The 16,833-nt window shown below is 50.2% G+C and overlaps 1 protein-coding gene across 2 annotated transcripts in view; it reads left to right on the forward strand.

Annotated features, from left to right (window-relative positions):
• The window catches only part of Ret (ret proto-oncogene), a 47,818-nt gene that overhangs the window by 11,456 nt on the left and 19,529 nt on the right, over positions 1-16,833 (forward strand). For both annotated transcript variants that reach the window (XM_028753465.1, XM_028753466.1), the window contains exons 2-11: positions 2,382-2,645; positions 6,222-6,509; positions 7,870-8,114; positions 8,848-9,043; positions 9,680-9,879; positions 11,660-11,918; positions 12,223-12,348; positions 12,976-13,086; positions 13,773-13,892; positions 14,461-14,717. In XM_028753465.1, the coding sequence (XP_028609298.1) occupies positions 2,382-2,645; positions 6,222-6,509; positions 7,870-8,114; positions 8,848-9,043; positions 9,680-9,879; positions 11,660-11,918; positions 12,223-12,348; positions 12,976-13,086; positions 13,773-13,892; positions 14,461-14,717 (2,066 nt within the window). The remainder of the gene's footprint in view (positions 1-2,381; positions 2,646-6,221; positions 6,510-7,869; positions 8,115-8,847; positions 9,044-9,679; positions 9,880-11,659; positions 11,919-12,222; positions 12,349-12,975; positions 13,087-13,772; positions 13,893-14,460; positions 14,718-16,833) is intronic.

A 16,833-nucleotide genomic window follows, 5' to 3' on the forward strand; every position in this document is an offset into this window, starting at 1 on the left:
AGCCCTGGCTGTCCTGGAACTCACTCTGTAGACCAGGCTGGCCTCAAACTCAGAAATCCACCTGCCTCTGCCACCCAAGTGCTGGGATTAAAGGCATGTGCCACCAGGAGACAGCATCTGATGCAGAGGCTGAGAAGAGACACTGCTTACTGGTTTGCTCCTGACAGCTTGTTCATCCTGCTTTGTTTTAGAACCCAGGACCACCAGGCCAGGGATGGCACCTGCAATGGGCTGAGCCCTTCCATGTCAATCACTAGTTAAGAAGATGCTGTACATCTTGCCTACCGCCTGATCTTACGGAGGCACTACTTTCTCACTCGAAGTTGTCTCCTCTCTGGTGACTATAGCGTGTTCAAACTGACACAGATCTAACCAGTACAGTATCAGTATCTTTCCTTTTAAAGCAAGGCTGAATGATGTGTGTGATGTCCATCCCATCTTCTGTGTCACCATCCATGGGCAGCAGAGCTGCATCCCGCTTTGGCTGTTAACGATTAATACCCCTATGGAATGGATGTGTGGGACGATACTGAGAAATGGAACTTCTGGATCCTATGGGAAGTCTGTGTTGAATAGTTGAAGAGACGCTCATATGTTTTCTGTAGCAGCTGCAGCATTTCACTTTCTGACCAACAGTATGCACAAGGCTTTGAAAGTTCTTGGACACACACAAAATCAGCAGTACAGTAAAATGAGCTGTGGCCTAGGCCAGCATCCACAGCCCTCTCTGATTAGTCCGTCGTCTTTTTAGGTGAAACTTGTGTTGCCTTGTGTTAGTTAGTATCCATGGCTGTGACCAAACTAATGCATAGAAACAACTTAAAAATAAATATATTTGGCCCAGTCCATTGTGGCTGGGCAGACAAAATGGAGTGGGACAGTTCACATCACAGAGGGCAGAAGGCAGAGAGCGAGTCTTTGTCTCTCTTATGTTCTATCAATGGCATCTGGGTACCCAGGCTATGGAACAGTGCAGCCCACGATCAGGGCAGATGCACATTGATGCCCCCTTAGTTAATCCTCCCTGGAGATGCCCTAACAGACAAACCCAGTGTGTGGGGGTATCACTAAGCTCTGTGTTGGTTGTTAATTTAGTCAAGTTGACAACCAAGGTCAGCCATCACAGATGAGAAAGGGATGTATACTGGCTGGTTTTGTGTTTCAACTTGACACAAGCTGGAGTTATCACAGAGAAAGGAGCCTTCCTTGAGGAAATGCCTCCATGAGATCCAGCTGTAAGGCATTTTCTCAAGTAGTGATCAAGAGGGGAGGGCCCAGCCCATTGTGGATGGTGACATCCCTGGGCTAGTAGTCCTGGGTTCTAAAGAAAGCAGGCTGAGCAAGTCAGTAAGCAGCATCCCTCCATGGCCTTTGCATCAGCTCCTGTCTCCAGGTTCCTGCTCTGTGTGAGTTTCTGTCCTGACTTCCTTTGGTGATGAACAGCAGTGTGGAAGTGTAAGCTGAATAAACCCTTTCCTCCCCAACTTGCTTCTTGGTCATGATGTTTTGTGCAGGAATACAAACCCTGACTAAGAAAGCATGCATTTTAACTGTGCAGTGTTAGGAGGTGGATTATGCCCCACATGACTCATCAGGAGACGTGCTGTTTATATCACCACAAACTCTCCTTTTGCCATTCCCAGACTGTCTATACCCACCCTGATTAATCACTTGGAATTCAATGAGAATCCAGTTGTGCCTGACTACTTCAGTTAGACAGGATGTCTGTGAAACCCACCCAGGTGAACGTGGGTACCAGTGGTCCATCCCTTTTCATTGCCGCAGGATTCGGTGGTACAGATGGCCAGTTTGCCTACCTGAATACCCACTGAAGGACATCTGTTTCTAGCTCTTGGTTGCCATGAGTAACTCACCATTTAATATTCAGTTACTTGACGGATTGGTGGTTTTATTTCTGCTGGGTAAATGGAGTAGACTTGCTGGGTTGTATGTAAGAGCATATTTTGATAAAGATCCGTTGCTTTCTTATACAGTGCTCTTTTGTTTCTGGGGACTGCTGCCTGACCTGCTAGTCTGGCAGCGTCTCATATCTTTAAAACTTCCTCTTGGTCCAGGTGGTGTGCTGAGAAACAATCATTGAACTCCTGGGTCATGTGTGACCCTGGGGCATGTTGTTCTTGAATAGCAAAGAATCATTTTGCAACTATTTTGTATGTTCTCCCTCCTACTTCTCTTTCTTTCTTTGCTTTAATGTGGCACAATTGCCAGTCATGTTTAGCTAACGTTCATGTTCTTTGAACTACAGGTAAGAAATTCTTGCTAGGATTAAAATTTTAGTTTTGTTTTGTCTTTTGTTTTTGTTTTTGTCCACGAAGAAACTATTTCTCCCATCCCCACTCACACCTTCATGTCTCCCGCAGCCCCACTGGGCCTCTACTTCTCAAGGGATGCTTACTGGGAGAGGCTGTATGTGGACCAGCCAGCTGGCACACCTCTGCTCTATGTCCATGCCCTACGGGATGCCCCTGGAGAAGTGCCGAGCTTCCGCCTGGGCCAGCATCTCTATGGCGTCTACCGCACACGGCTGCATGAGAATGACTGGATCCGCATCAATGAGACTACTGGCCTTCTCTACCTCAATCAGAGCCTGGACCACAGCTCCTGGGAACAGCTCAGCATCCGCAGTAAGAAAACAGCCTGGCACCCCATCCCCACTCCACCTTGGCCTAGCCCTTAAGCTACCCTCATCTCGACTGCCAGTCTGAGACTAGGGATAGCTTTGTGGGCAAAGGTGTAAGGCACAGGGTAAAGGCAGCTGCTTTGTGCCCAGTTGAAGAGGGACTCGAATGACTTTGGAAATACTAATTACCTCCTGAAGCTAGGGAGAACCATGCAAATGACTTGGCACTCTCTCAGTGAGGGGCAGAGTCTATTTTCAGTGGGTTGATGAGGGTGTACAGGTTGTGAGAGAGATTCTGAGGGGTGGGAAACACCCCCTGGGGGGCAGTAATTTAGCTGATGACCTGGAACTTGCAAAGAGTAGCAGGTCCTAGGAATCAAGTTTTCCCATCTGCAACAGGCTGGCTGGGGTGTCCAGGAGGGAGGCAGAGCAGAAGGAAACCTAGAGAGCAGTCCAAAGCTAAAGCTGGAGCTTAGAACATTAGCCCTGGTGAGGAGAATGGAGATTTGAGTGGCTTGTGCAACATGGGGTGGTAATGGAATGCACCTGGTAGGTTACACCTCCCAGGACCTCCTCTGGGGCGAGGCCTCACACATCCTTAAGTTCCCGTCCACAAGTGGAGGCAGGGTAGAATAACTGACCTATCTGACAGGAGCAGTGTCCGAGTTAGAGCTCCCATTGCTGTAAAGGGACACCATGTCCAAGGGAACTCTTATAAAAGACAACATTGATTTGGGGGCCGGCTTGCTTACAGGTTCTGAGGTTTAGTCCATTATCACCATGGTGGGAAGCATGGCAGCATCCAGGCAGACATGGTGCTGGAGAAGGAGCCGAGAGTTATGCCTCTCGTTCTGAAGGCAAATGGGAGAAAGACTGGCTTTCAGGCATCTAGGAGGAGGGTCTCAAAGCCCAACCCCACAGCGACACACTTCCTCCGACAAGGACACACCTACTCCAACAAGTCCACACCTCCTAATAGTGCCACACTCCCTAGGCCAAGTATATTCAAAGCACCACAGTAGCCAGGACAGTAAGATGGGAGGGTGCCCGAGATGGACAGTTCCTGCCAACATAGTCTAGATCAGTGATTCTCACCCTGTAGATTGAGACCTCATGGGATGCATAGCAGATACTTACATTATGATTCATAACAGCAGCAATATTAGAGTTAGGAAGTAGCAGGGAAATAATTTTTTTAAATCAAATCGTAATTTTTACTTATTCACACAGGGGTTATAAACACAAAAAGGCAGGATGTGGGGAAGGGGATGATGCCAGAGCGTAGGTGTTCAGGGGGAGTACAGATATCTTACAGAACAGGGTATCAGCTGGGTGAAGGTTCAGGGGACAGGTCACTATGACTCTGCCTTATGATTCACTTGTCCTTATCTAAGTTGGTACTATCCGCCAAGGCTACCTATTTACAAGGTCTATGACTACTCAGGCTGGTACATTTCCACAAAAGCTGTCTGTATACAATAGCTTACAGCCATCTGTTTCAGTGTTTTTCCACAGAGACCCAAGACTTGGTGTTAGTATACATGTATGTCAGGCCTATTGCTGATTTTAGGCCTATGGCTGATTTTAGGCCTACAGTGTATAAGCAGGGCTGCCCCTGACATCTCCTCCCTTCTCTAAGTATAGAAGGGTTGTGGTGATTCTAATCTTGTGAAGGCGGGGATAGAGGCCTGACCTCCAGTAATTGAAGGGGACCTTGTAATGGCTCCCATCCCCCTGTCGTTGTCCAGTGAGGTATGAGGGCCATATCCATCCTGATGTCTTTTTCCTGGAGAGGGGATACTTTTGACATCAACCCCTATGCAGTCAAGCTTGTCCCTCAGGGAACCCAGAGAGAGATTTTTAACTTTTATTTATATTCCCTTGCAGTGCTTAGCCTCGAAGCCTAAGCAAGAATTCATATCGCCAGTCAGAGGGGGTTCTGGGTGGCCCCTCTCTGCTTGGTCTAGGGGCAGAAGTCCCCCCCTTTTAGGTTGGGTGGAGATGGGTTTTGAGAATACCCTGGATAGAGTTAACAACCTCATCTTGAGTCTTGTGGTCGTCCATAGCTAACTTATGACAATGTATCTGAGTAGGTTTTGCTACCAAATTATTTATCTGTTGTTTCAAAAAGTTAGTCAGCTTATTTAAGGCCCAGGAACCAAAAGAAATAAGCAAAAATGACCCAATTAATGGTCCCAAGATGGGTAGAAGTAGGGTTGACAACCATGGAGAGGCTGAAAACCAATTCTTGTACCAGCTCTCATCTTTCTCTTTCTCTCTCTGTCTTTTCTCAGGGCCCTCTCTGACCTTTTTCATGCTCTCTTAAACCATCTCTGTTTTGTCTATGTAAAGGCAACATTCTTCTTTAAGGGCTGTATACAGTCAAGAGCTGTACACAGTCTTTTCTATTGTAAAAGAGTAAATCAGGTCCAATAAAATCCTTTGCAATTTTTGGAGATCACTTCAGACAGCGAAACAAGGGATTTCTTCAGATTAGTAATGTCAGTCTCTAGCTATTTGATGTCCTTGTCAATGGCCCATTGAAGGTCAGAGTAGTATAAGTCTGGATGCCAGCCAACAGGATTAAAACCGCTAACCGCGGACATCAGGGGTGATTCCTTTTTACCTGAGATACTGCTCGGGTTAGAGCTCCTGGGAGCCCCACTTCCGCCGGGTTTTGTGAGATTGGGTGCAGAGCTGCCACCCGGGATCTGTGGAAATAATTTTATGATTGGAGTCACCACAACGTGAGGAACTGTATTAAAGTTCGCTCCATCAGGAAGATTGAGAACCACGAGTCTAGACAGTTCCTGGAGGAAGTATTCTGCAATGTCCCTTGGTTTTAAAATACCTTCGTTTCCTCTGTCTCCCTCCTGAACCATAGAAGGAAACTCAAGGATGAAAGTCCCTTGGTGGACATCAGGGTGCAATGTGCTGTTAATCTGGAGTTCCTCGAAGACTTACACCACTCACGTTTGAGCATTGCCTTGACCAGTCAGGGAAGAAGCACACAGCAATTTGGACAGTTTGTTCAGAGAATATTAACCACGGTGGGGTCATCGTGTCAATGTAGTACAGGCTAAGGAGAAACAAACTGAACCCTGTAGACACCTTCCAGGCCTAAGGTGGAGGCCCAAGGAGATGCTTGCCTCCGCCAATGGCTAGACCTCACTAAAGTGGACTGTGGTGCCTCAGTGGTAGAACTTAACTGGAAATTCTTCCACTGAGTATTGATGAAGTCTGTGCAAAGCATTCGATTGGTGGGTGGGGGGTGCAGGGTGGGGAATCCAGCTCCCAGAAGCCTGCAGGAGCCTACACTATGAGGCCACCTTCCTGGAGGGACCTGGGAACCTTAGCCCCAAGCAGGGCTTGGATACTTCTTTCAGTAGGGACCATTTGAGCAGAAACTGGAAAGACAAAAGAAGCAGATAAAAGGGCTACTGATTTCCAGGCCTCAGCACCAGGCAGCGGAGATGAGGAGGTATCTGCTGAGGCTTGTGGACCACACTGAACCCGGGAATTCCTGCCCCTCTCCTTCATTCCTCACCTGAAAAGGGGCTGTCTTCTTCTCTTCCTACAGATGGTGGCTTCCCCTTGCTCACCATCTTCCTCCAAGTCTTCCTTGGGTCTACAGCCCAGAGAGAGGGAGAATGCCATTGGCCAAGCTGTGCCCGTGTATACTTCTCCTTCATCAACGACACCTTCCCAAATTGTAGCTCCTTCAAAGCCCAGGATCTCTGCATCCCAGAGACAGATGTGTCCTTCCGCATCAGGGAGAACAGGCCTCCGGGTACCTTCTACCAGTTCCGAATGTTACCTGTGCAGTTCCTTTGTCCCAACATCAGTGTGAAGTACAGTCTCTTAGAAGGTGAGTTCCAACTTCAAGGGGGCTATTCCTTTGTCCTGTTGCACAGGAGACAGAATGCTATAAGCCGTTAGGGTGAGCCATGTGTTCTTTTCGCCACTGTTTAGTATTCCAGAAGTATCTCTTGAATGCCAGTCACCAGCCAAATATTGTTGAAGGAGGTTAGGATACAACTGTCAACTGTAAACAAGCTGTCTGATAGAACCCATGAATGTGTCAAGGAAACTGGATGGTTTCTGGAAGGAGTGAGGAGCAAAGAGAAGCTGAGAGAACAGAGAGGCAGGAGCCGCTAAACCAAGTGGGTTGGTGCCAGATGGCTCTCACCCCAGAGGGTGCTCAAGTGGGACTGTTTGTGGTTGGAATCCAGTTAGCCACTGGGAGGACAGAGGCGAACAGGGGCAGGCTGGTTATGTCAGGGAATAGTTCAGGGTTTCTTTCCTTAGTGCATGGGGAACTGTGGAAGTCAGGGGGCAAGTGTGAGAAGTCTCCACTTGCATCTAAAAAGGCTTAGTTGGACTCCTGTGTTGGGTACAGTTTAGGGTCAGGGTAGGTAGGTGGTAGTTATAGTGCAGTTAGGGAGACTGAAGGGTCCAGGACAGACTTCTGATTGGGAGGGTGGGCTGACACAAGGCTGGAGTTGGCATGAGAATCAGGGAGCATCCTGGGAATGCTCGTAAGACGACCCAGATGGATCCTTCTAAGCTATAGATGGGGTGTCGAACCCAGTTCCAATGGTTCTGCTAGCATCAGGAAGCACAGCAGACCTTTCTGGGGAGCTAGCCCTGCTATCCCAAGTAGCCTTTACCCTTTGCCATCTTGTTTGCTGTAGAAGAAATGAAGGCTCCAAGAGACCAATCTCAGAGGTCACAATGCCAGGAAGAATACAGCAGGAATGCAAATCTCATATCCAGAAATACCTGTTGGAATGTCCGTCATGCTTCAGATGGCCAGTATCTGTTTTCAAGTCATGAAACTGGGATGTTTCTCACATTGTCTGAAATGAGCAAATATCACGTCTGTGATTTTTAAAAATGGCAGACATTGTTGGTAAACCAGATCGTAGCTAGAGTTGCTCTCTGCCTATCCTCTGCCCTCCTGGGCATCACCCCTCCAGGCCACGACAGAGACCTGACCTCATGCCAACACTTGTCTCCCCATCTGCATGAGTGAAGGCTCCAGCCACAAAATGTAGGAGACACAAACCTCAAACAGCCTACATTTGGGGTAATGAGTGTCATCCCCACAGAGCCAGAGAGAGGCAGATAGCCACTGCCATCTGCTCTGGGTAGGACCATGAGGAAGGGAGACCACACCTCACCCCCTACCCAGTGGTCATGTGAAATTTCTTTCTGTTTGGTGACAGGGGACAGTCTGCCCTTCCGTTGTGACCCAGACTGCCTGGAGGTGAGCACTCGCTGGGCGCTGGATCGGGAGCTTCGGGAGAAGTATACACTGGAGGCTGAGTGCACAGTAGTAGGCACGGGTGCCAACAAAGAGAAGGTGACTGTGTCCTTCCCGGTGACAGTGTACGATGAGGACGACTCGGCGCCCACCTTCTCCGGAGGTGTGGGCACTGCCAGTGCCGTAGTGGAGTTTAAGCGGAAGGAGGTTTGTCCACAGTTGCATTTGATTGTCTGTCTGTCTTGTCCTTTGCCTGTCTGGTGTTTGTCCCCGTCAGTAGTTTATACTTGATCTGTTTACCTGTTCTGCTAGCCATCCATCTCAACTTATCCTTTGTGTCTTGTCGGCTTGGCTGACTGCCAGGCAGATAGGCAGCAGTAAACTGGACTCTCACTGTGAAGACCTGAACCTGGGGTGCTTAGATTGTGTCTAATCAGGTCAAAGGCCCCAGGGGAGAGCGTTGGGGAGAACATTCTGGCTCACCTGACCTGGCAAAAGGAGAGTAGTCCCTTCTGCTGGAAGCTGGGCAACTTGTCACAGGAGTGCCCTATGAGAGGATGTCCTTACCCATGCTGCTTTGACCAGCCTAAGTGGTATGCTACTGCCACCTGCTGGCCATCAGACCACTCTGCAGCTTCTAGGCTCAGTAAGAAGGGTGTTGCTTCTCTGGGGAACTAACTAGGTACAGGCTTCCTAGGGAGTGAAAGCAGGTATGGGGAAGGAAGAAAGTGTCTTGATTATACAACCTTAGAGTGACCCCAGCGGTCCTGTGGCTTTGCTCACAACTCTTACTTGAGGCCCTGGGGATAAACATCCAATTCTGATCATCTGCCCCTAGGACTGGTTCTAACAACACATACTTGGTATAATTCTGGGCTGTGCTAGGACATGTGGTCCTCTGACTATGCCTGAGCTGACTGGCACTCTCTGCTACCTACAGGGTACTGTGGTGGCCACTCTGCAGGTGTTTGATGCAGATGTGGTGCCAGCATCTGGGGAGCTGGTGAGACGGTACACAAGCACACTCCTCTCAGGGGACTCCTGGGCCCAGCAGACGTTCCGGGTGGAGCACTCACCAATTGAGACCATGGTCCAAGCCAACAACAACTCTGTGCGGGCAACCATGCACAATTACAGTAAGAAGCCAACAGTGTGATGTCTTCCCAGAACTTCAGGACACTTGGTACACATCATACTATACATACACACACACACACACACACACACACACACACACACACTGCATGAAAACCACCTACATTCCATATACACCAAAATATCCCACTAAGCACACCCATTGCAGGCCACACACTGTCTGTGTATACTAATACTACCCAAAGACCCTATACACAACTCATTTAAATATGCTAATTTTACACACACCCATCAGTAATTAAACACACCACTCACATAGTTCATACCCAAATAACACATTACACCTACAAAAATACATACACTCTATGTACATATCAAACCACAGGACATAAATATACCCTATATATAAACACAACACACACATACCACATGTACTTACTGTCTCTCTGGAACACATGCACACGTGCATGTGTGTACACACACAGACACATAAGGTCTAGCTGAGTAGAATGTCCAGCTTTTAAACACCAGTACTATTGTAAGACTGCCCACCAGACGTATTATCTGGAAACATATGCAGTAGTCACGGTGTGTGCAGGGTTGTATGTGGGTGTGCCTGTATAGTATGTGTCATAGGGATAGTAACTTGTTCTGTCTCCTTGTATGCCCACCTACAGAGCTGGTTCTCAACAGGAGCCTCTCAATCTCAGAGAGCCGAGTCCTGCAGTTAGTGGTCCTGGTCAATGACTCAGACTTCCAGGGGCCTGGGCCAGGTGTCATCTACCTTCATTTCAATGTGTCTGTGCTGCCTGTCACCCTGAACCTACCCAGGACCTACTCCTACCCAGTGAATAGGAGGGCCCGCCGTTATGCCCAGGTGAGCCTGTGGCCTATTGCATGACTTGAGGTTAGGGGGTTCCAAGACTGCAGGCAGGGCGATGGGTGGGTGGCACCTCTTCCCTAGCCCACCCACTGCAGAGTTAGCATAGGTGGATCCATAGTAGGCTCCAAGGTGGACCCTCGGGCCTCTGCTTACATCTTTTCACCCTGGGGGGCTCCTAGCCCCTCATCAGCTCCTGGAGCGAGCCGTCTGACTTCACCATCTCACTTCTTGGTATATTTAAGACATTTTTTGCACTATTGCCAAAGCATTTCCAAGTAACCCTGTGTATTCGTACTTGGAAAGATGGTCCTGCAGTGGGAAAAGTGGTTAGAGGAGCCACTGGTCCCTGGTGTCTCCATCAGTGCAAAAATACGTTTTTATTGGGGAGGAACTTTAGCGTGCAGCAGACCGTGGTTGGCAGTAGTGCTTTGTGGGAAAGGGCAGAGGTCACATCTGCGTTTAGAAGTTCACGTGCTAGAGAAATCACAAGGTCATGTTCGTATTTGTTTTTGGAAAATGATAATTGAAATGGAAAGTAAAAGACCAGGGTGGTCGTTCAGTGGTATAGACCTGTCCACGCAAGCACTAGGTTCTATCCCCAGCACTGCTAAAATAAATGAAAATACAAAGAATGGAAAGTGAGCGGTGGTCTTCATTAAAATGATGAGGAATGAGGGGACGTGGCCCCTCCCACTCCTAAACCACCAGTGACAGCATTTGCTGCAGTTCTAACTTGTTTCTTCTCAAGCACTCCCTGTGTCTGTTGTTGCTTTTAGTTCATTTGTGGTTTGCCTGTGTATGGCTTAACTGACAGTAGGTAACAGATTGATCATCTTCAGAATGTGTGTTTAGAGCTGTCTCCTCTTGTGCCTATGGTCTTTCTAGTTCTTTAAAGTCGGCTCCAGATCCTCGCTCCTGTCGCCAGCACACAAAGGGCCCACCTGTAGATAGATAGAGCCTTTGGCCTGTCTCCAGGGTGTGAGCATCAGGTCAGGAGTGGGGATAACAGAGCGAAGGGCCTGAGGAGGAGTTAGAGGCAGATCCACCTGCATTTAACAGACTCGGGAGCCCCAGCCATTGCCCTGTAGTGACTGGTTCCTTACTGTCTCCGTAGTTTTGAAGACCAAATTGAGGCCAGGGACCTTGGATAGTTTTAAGGATCCCCTGAGAAGATAGAAATGAACATTCTTTGTAGAGGAAAATGAAGCAACCAGGAGGCTGGATTGTTAGGGTGTCCGTGTGGCTTGGGAAGCCCCTGTCTCTGCTCTGGGTCTTAAGAAGCTGCCTCCTAGGTCTGTTCTTACCCTTGGACACAGGGCCCCACAACTAGGACCACTCCTGAAGCTCTTAGTAACCATAGCTCACTGGAGTGGCTGTGAGGTAAAAGCTCAGGGCCTGGCCCCAGAGCCAAGCATCCCCAGAAGGGCTCTCTTTCCAGAACCTCTAAATAAGTCTCTTGACCTCAAGTGCAATGACAACATTGTAGTCCCACAGCTAAGATCCAGGACTCTAACAGTTAAGGGGACCTCCAACAGGGATCATGGCCATCACAACTGACTCCCAGTGGTGTGGGTGTCTGGTGAGTTGATGTCCTTAAGCAAGGCTGGCCAGGCAGGTGGGGTTGTAGGCGTGGAGACTGTAGAACGCTAGACATTGAGAGAGGCTTCCATTCAAGCTAAGTTGAGGGGCATCCCACAACTTGGTCTACCCAAGAGTCCATCCGGCTAAGGTGTGCTGGTACAGTCCTCTTCCTCTTCCCTCTCTTCCCCTCCAGATCGGGAAAGTCTGTGTGGAAAACTGCCAGGAGTTCAGCGGTGTCTCCCTCCAGTACAAGCTGCAGCCCTCCAGCACCAACTGCACTGCCCTAAGTGTGGTCACATCACCCGAGGACACCTCCGGAATCCTATTTGTAAATGACACGGAGGTCCTGCGGCGACCTGAGTGCACCGAGCTTCAGTACACGGTGGTAGCCACTGACCGGCAGACCCGCAGGCAGACCCAGGCTTCCTTAGTCGTCACAGTGGAGGGGACATGTAAGTGTCAGGCTCCATGGAGGGGTGAGACCTTACGGACACTTACAGGGAACACTTGTGTGTCCTTTGCTCTGGTCACCTCCTATCCTTCTTGTCCTTCCCTGCTCACCAGATGGGCTCAGCAGACAGGAGGCTAAGGAGGGCCTCTGGTGCCTCAGACCCTTTCATACAATACTCTGGTTACCCCAGACCCGTGGAGTTTCAGCCCAGAGACGATGGGACTGTTGTGACACTGTCAATTTGAGAGGTCTAGAGACTGGGCGCACACCAGCCCCAGTGACCTTGCCCTGTCTGTCACTCCTAGCCATTGCTGAAGAAGTGGGCTGCCCCAAGTCCTGTGCAGTAAACAAGAGGCGACCTGAGTGTGAGGAGTGTGGGGGCCTGGGCTCTCCAACTGGCAGATGCGAGTGGCGTCAGGGAGATGGTAAAGGTAGGCCTGGGAGCTGGCAGGGGTGGCATGGGGGGTGCTGAGGGGGGAGACTGGGGGAGAGGCTGTCCTGGCTGCCATCAGGTGTGAAGATAGCCACTTACTAAGGTCCTAAAAGGTCTGCTAGTCCCTGCAATGAGCTTCCCTAATCCTTGTCTTCTGAGCCTGTCCCTCTTGTGGAACCAGTGCCAGCAGAGACGGCAGGGTGTGTGCCACCTTGAAACTAGAGGTTTCTCAGTTGGATTCACTCTGGGTTTGGAAGGGTCTATATCAGAGCTGCAACAGACAAGGGACAGAGCGGTTCTTCCAGAAAGTCCCAGCCGGAAAATATGTCTGCCTCACTGGGTGCCCCTCCCACTCTAAGGCTCCTATTAGCAATATAGCTTTGACAGGTCCTTGCCTTTAAGTGGCTTCCTTAAAGGAAGGCTATCTGCCGTCCTGGACTGCCCAGCACTTCAGCCCTTAGGGACCACTTGTCTCACCATTCCTTGCCACTGTCTGAGGTCTGTGTGCCATTGCTCCACTTGTCCCTTCGTCTCCCTGTCCCTGCAGAGTCAGGGTTGGACCGTGACAGACTCCTGGTGGGCTGTGCCCATGTGGGATGACAGCCTGCTGTGTGCTCCCTCACAGGGATCACCAGGAACTTCTCCACCTGCTCCCCCAGCACCAGGACCTGCCCCGATGGCCACTGTGATGCTGTGGAGAGCCGGGATGTCAACATTTGCCCCCAGGACTGTCTCCGTAAGCCCATGCTAGGCCCATGGTGATGCATTTTATCAGTGTGCAGGGAAGGGCAAGAGGTGAGGGAGCTAGCAGCGGAGAGCTTGGAAACCCTATCCTCCACCTGAACACAGTCTGGAGCCACAAGTGTCCGTCGGATGCATCAGGCTGGACGGGGGTATTGCTTTATGTCTGTGCACGAGCTTAGCTTATGTAGGGCCATGGTCTCGTCTTAACACCAAAGAAGAAAAGGATGTAATGGTAGGACCAACCAAGCAAGATGGGTCAAGCCGGTCCTGCTACCATCTCATTTGAATGCTTGTTGTGTTCCCCCAAGACTGGGCTTTTGTAGCCTGGCCTATCTATCCTTGGTTTACTGGTGAGGCTGCAGTCCCTGGCCTGCTGGTTCAGGACCCACCTTGCCTCTGATCTGTTTCCTCCATCTTTACTGGAGGCTAGCCATGGGGTGATGTCTTCTGGGACCTCAGCAATGACTCTGAACAGTCTTGGTTCCCCCCACACACACTTCCATAGCCAGTATAGGGGGTATTGTGTTAAACTCCCTGCCCAGGTGAAAAGGGCTTCTGAGCCTATTGCCTTCACTGGGCCTGAGCTACTGAACCCGAGTTGGGAAGACTAATCACAGTCCGAGGACTCTGAGGTGTCAGGCCACACCAGGAGACTGAATATACCACATATGTCCTCAGGTGCTGACATTGTTGGGGGGCACGAGCGAGGGGAGCCCCAGGGGATTAAAGCCGGCTATGGCATCTGCAACTGCTTTCCTGATGAGAAGAAGTGCTTCTGCGAGCCTGAGGACAGCCAGGGTAAGGCATGCCTCGCACGGGGTTCCCGGACCTCCCCAAGCCCTCGAGAGAGTTCTGAGCAACATTTGTGAGGTCCACCAAGGGAAAAGTCAGACCCCGGGAGGCTCCTCCTTCCCTATGGGCTCGTTACCATTGTTGAAACTATGAATGGGGGTCAGAGTCCCTCTAAAGCATTTCCTGTCCACAGTTCTCAATGAAGGATGCTCAGAGAAGCAGTCTTTCCAAGGACTCCTGTACAGAGTCTTGCTCAGGCTCTGGCACTATGGAAGTCTCCTGGTATTTGACTCACTCTAGGACCCTTTGTCCAAAGCCTCTGATCCTTCCTTCCTTTGTCGTACCTTTTTATACTGACTGTTCAGACATTTGCAACAGGAAAACAATATAGCTGGTGTGGCTGGCATACTGCCTCTGCTGTCTGACGGGGATATTATGTGCAGTCTCCATACCACTGTTTCTTCTGTAAGAGGGTGAACAGTAGTTTAGGAGAGGTGGTACGGCGATCCCTGAACCCAGTCAGTAACATCTCAGAAGGTCACAGTGCAGTCCCTGTCACTCTGCCCTGCCACAGGCCCATTGTGTGACGATCTGTGCCGCACGGTCATCACAGCCGCTGTCCTCTTCTCCTTCATCATCTCTGTCCTGCTGTCCACCTTCTGCATCCACCGCTACCACAAGCATGCGCACAAGCCACCCATTGCATCAGCAGAAATGACCTTCTGCCGGCCAGCGCAGGGCTTCCCAATCAGCTATTCTTCCTCAGGCACCCGCCGGCCCTCACTGGATTCCATGGAGAACCAGGTCTCTGTGGACTCCTTCAAGATCCCGGTAAGGGGCCCCAAGAGGTAGGTGGACAGTGTTGGAGGATACATGGTCACAGAGGCTTTCTTTACTACTCGGGGTACCCACAGATGGTGGATACAGCATTACGCAGATCTCCCATCGCATAGGCCCAAGAGCAAGGACATCCTTGCCTTCTAGAGGGAAGCTGGGCTGTGAAGGCAGGCTGTCTGACTGGTTGGGATCTGAGATGTAGGCCTTGAGGTCCCAGCAAGAGTGACTGTGGCCTCGCCTAGCAGGGGAGGTATGAGCAGAAGCCCCAAGGGATAGGACCAGTAATCCCTACACACACACAGGCATGCATGCACTGATACCCAGAATGTGTTTTATGTCAGAGTAGGAACAGTGGAAGAGGAGGCCCATGCATTTGAATAGCCTAGTCTATTGAGAATCTAGGTAGGATGGGAGTGGGGTATAGAGTATGGGGATCATAAAGAAGTGTTGGTCCAGAGGTCCAGGGCAGCAGCATTATGTAGGGTAGGTACCCCAACATGGAGGGGGAAGGCACTGAGGGCACAGAAGATAGCCCCAGCCACTCTTGAGATAGACATACCTTTCCGTGGGTGCGGCTCAAAACCAAACTACCACTGAGGCCTCCCTGTCTTGGTTGTGTCTTCCCTGGGCTTGCTGTATGTTGTTTCTGCCCTCACCTTCAGGTAAAGCCTGCCCCTTCAGCACTCTGCTCTTACCTATTTAGGATTGGAAAGCCAGGGTGCTCTGGGAACAGCTAGAACAGTTTGACAAGACAAGGGTCATGAACAGAGTAAACCACAGGTTTGGGTAGAGGAACACCCAGTGGCCATGGGCCCAGGGCAGTCTGTGTTTCAGGCTATGAAGCAGCCCTAGGTGGCTAGGAGGTCTTGCCTTCCCCAGGGCCTACGTGAATGTCACCCAACCCTCACTCAGGGCCAAAGAAGTCCTTCCTACATGTGCTGATTCCCGGTGTGTGGTTCTTCTGGCAGTAGCTAGATCTACAGCAGGCTTCTAAGCTAAGCCACCAGAGCTCTCTGTAACCCAAATGGCACAGTGAGGCTGCATAGCAAGGCCATGTAATGTCCCCAAGGGTAAAGACACACCACTCTCACACGTGTGCTCCAGAGTTAGCCTGGTGCCCTCAAGCTATACCCACATGAGCCCCGTGACTCAACCCCTCAGCCTGATTTCTCTAACCTAAAGCATGGAGAGTTGGATACTATGGTCCATTCCTGTAATCCCAGAACTTGGCAAGAGCAGGCAAGAAGATCGCAAGTTCAAGGCTAGACTAGGCTGAAACAAGCAAACAAAACAGTAATGATATTGGGTTTTTTTAAAAAAAAAAACTTAAAAGGAGCAAGTTCATACCATTTTCACATGCTCTGATACCCGCCTCAGACATGTTTCCAATGGCTCCAGTGGAGGTGTGACACTAGTGATATCTGTGCTTTCTTCACACTCAGGGGGCTTCACAATATAGCAGGATCACTCAGGAGCTTGCTAGAATGTGTGTATACTCAAAGGATGCTATCCCTACAGGCCACGTCTTATGTATGTGTATAAATCAGAGTGTGGCCTTTGGCCTGGAGCTGTGTGTCCTTATTAGGCCAGCTTTGTGGTTGGGGAAGCCTTGAAGAGCCTTGTAAACGGAAACCTGAGGTCTACCCGTGAGGACGAGTGAGGTGGTAGACATCCAGCGGTGCCAGTGCCATAGGGTGGTCATCTTGCTGGATGGTACTTGCCTGGCAAGAGTCCAAAAATGTATCCAGAGCGACCATGAGTAGGCCCGATACATGGAAGGGACTTGAGTGGGATGCTGGGAAGGCAACATGGAGCTGGGGTGTAGCAAAGAGGGGTGCATGGGATGGGCCACCAGAGGAGCAGCTGCCTCACACTTCCGGATGGGAGTTTCCCTAACAGGCAGGCTCACGGGAAGGTTGCTCTGAGTGTTTGCACTGTGGAGAAATTTTGGGCTCAGAAGTGCCCTGAGCTGTGGGTGCCCATTCAGTCCTTTAGGGGCTCCTGGGTGGGGGTGTCAGAGAAAACTTGGGTCTAGGGCTGCTATCTAGTCAGCCATAAACACCTTTGGACCCAGCTGGCCTTTGAGGATAAGAACGCCAGCCTACCTGGC

This window comes from Grammomys surdaster, unplaced genomic scaffold (genome assembly GCF_004785775.1).
Source record: "Grammomys surdaster isolate TR1022 unplaced genomic scaffold, NIH_TR_1.0 125950, whole genome shotgun sequence".
In the NCBI taxonomy this organism is placed as follows: domain Eukaryota; kingdom Metazoa; phylum Chordata; class Mammalia; order Rodentia; family Muridae; genus Grammomys; species Grammomys surdaster.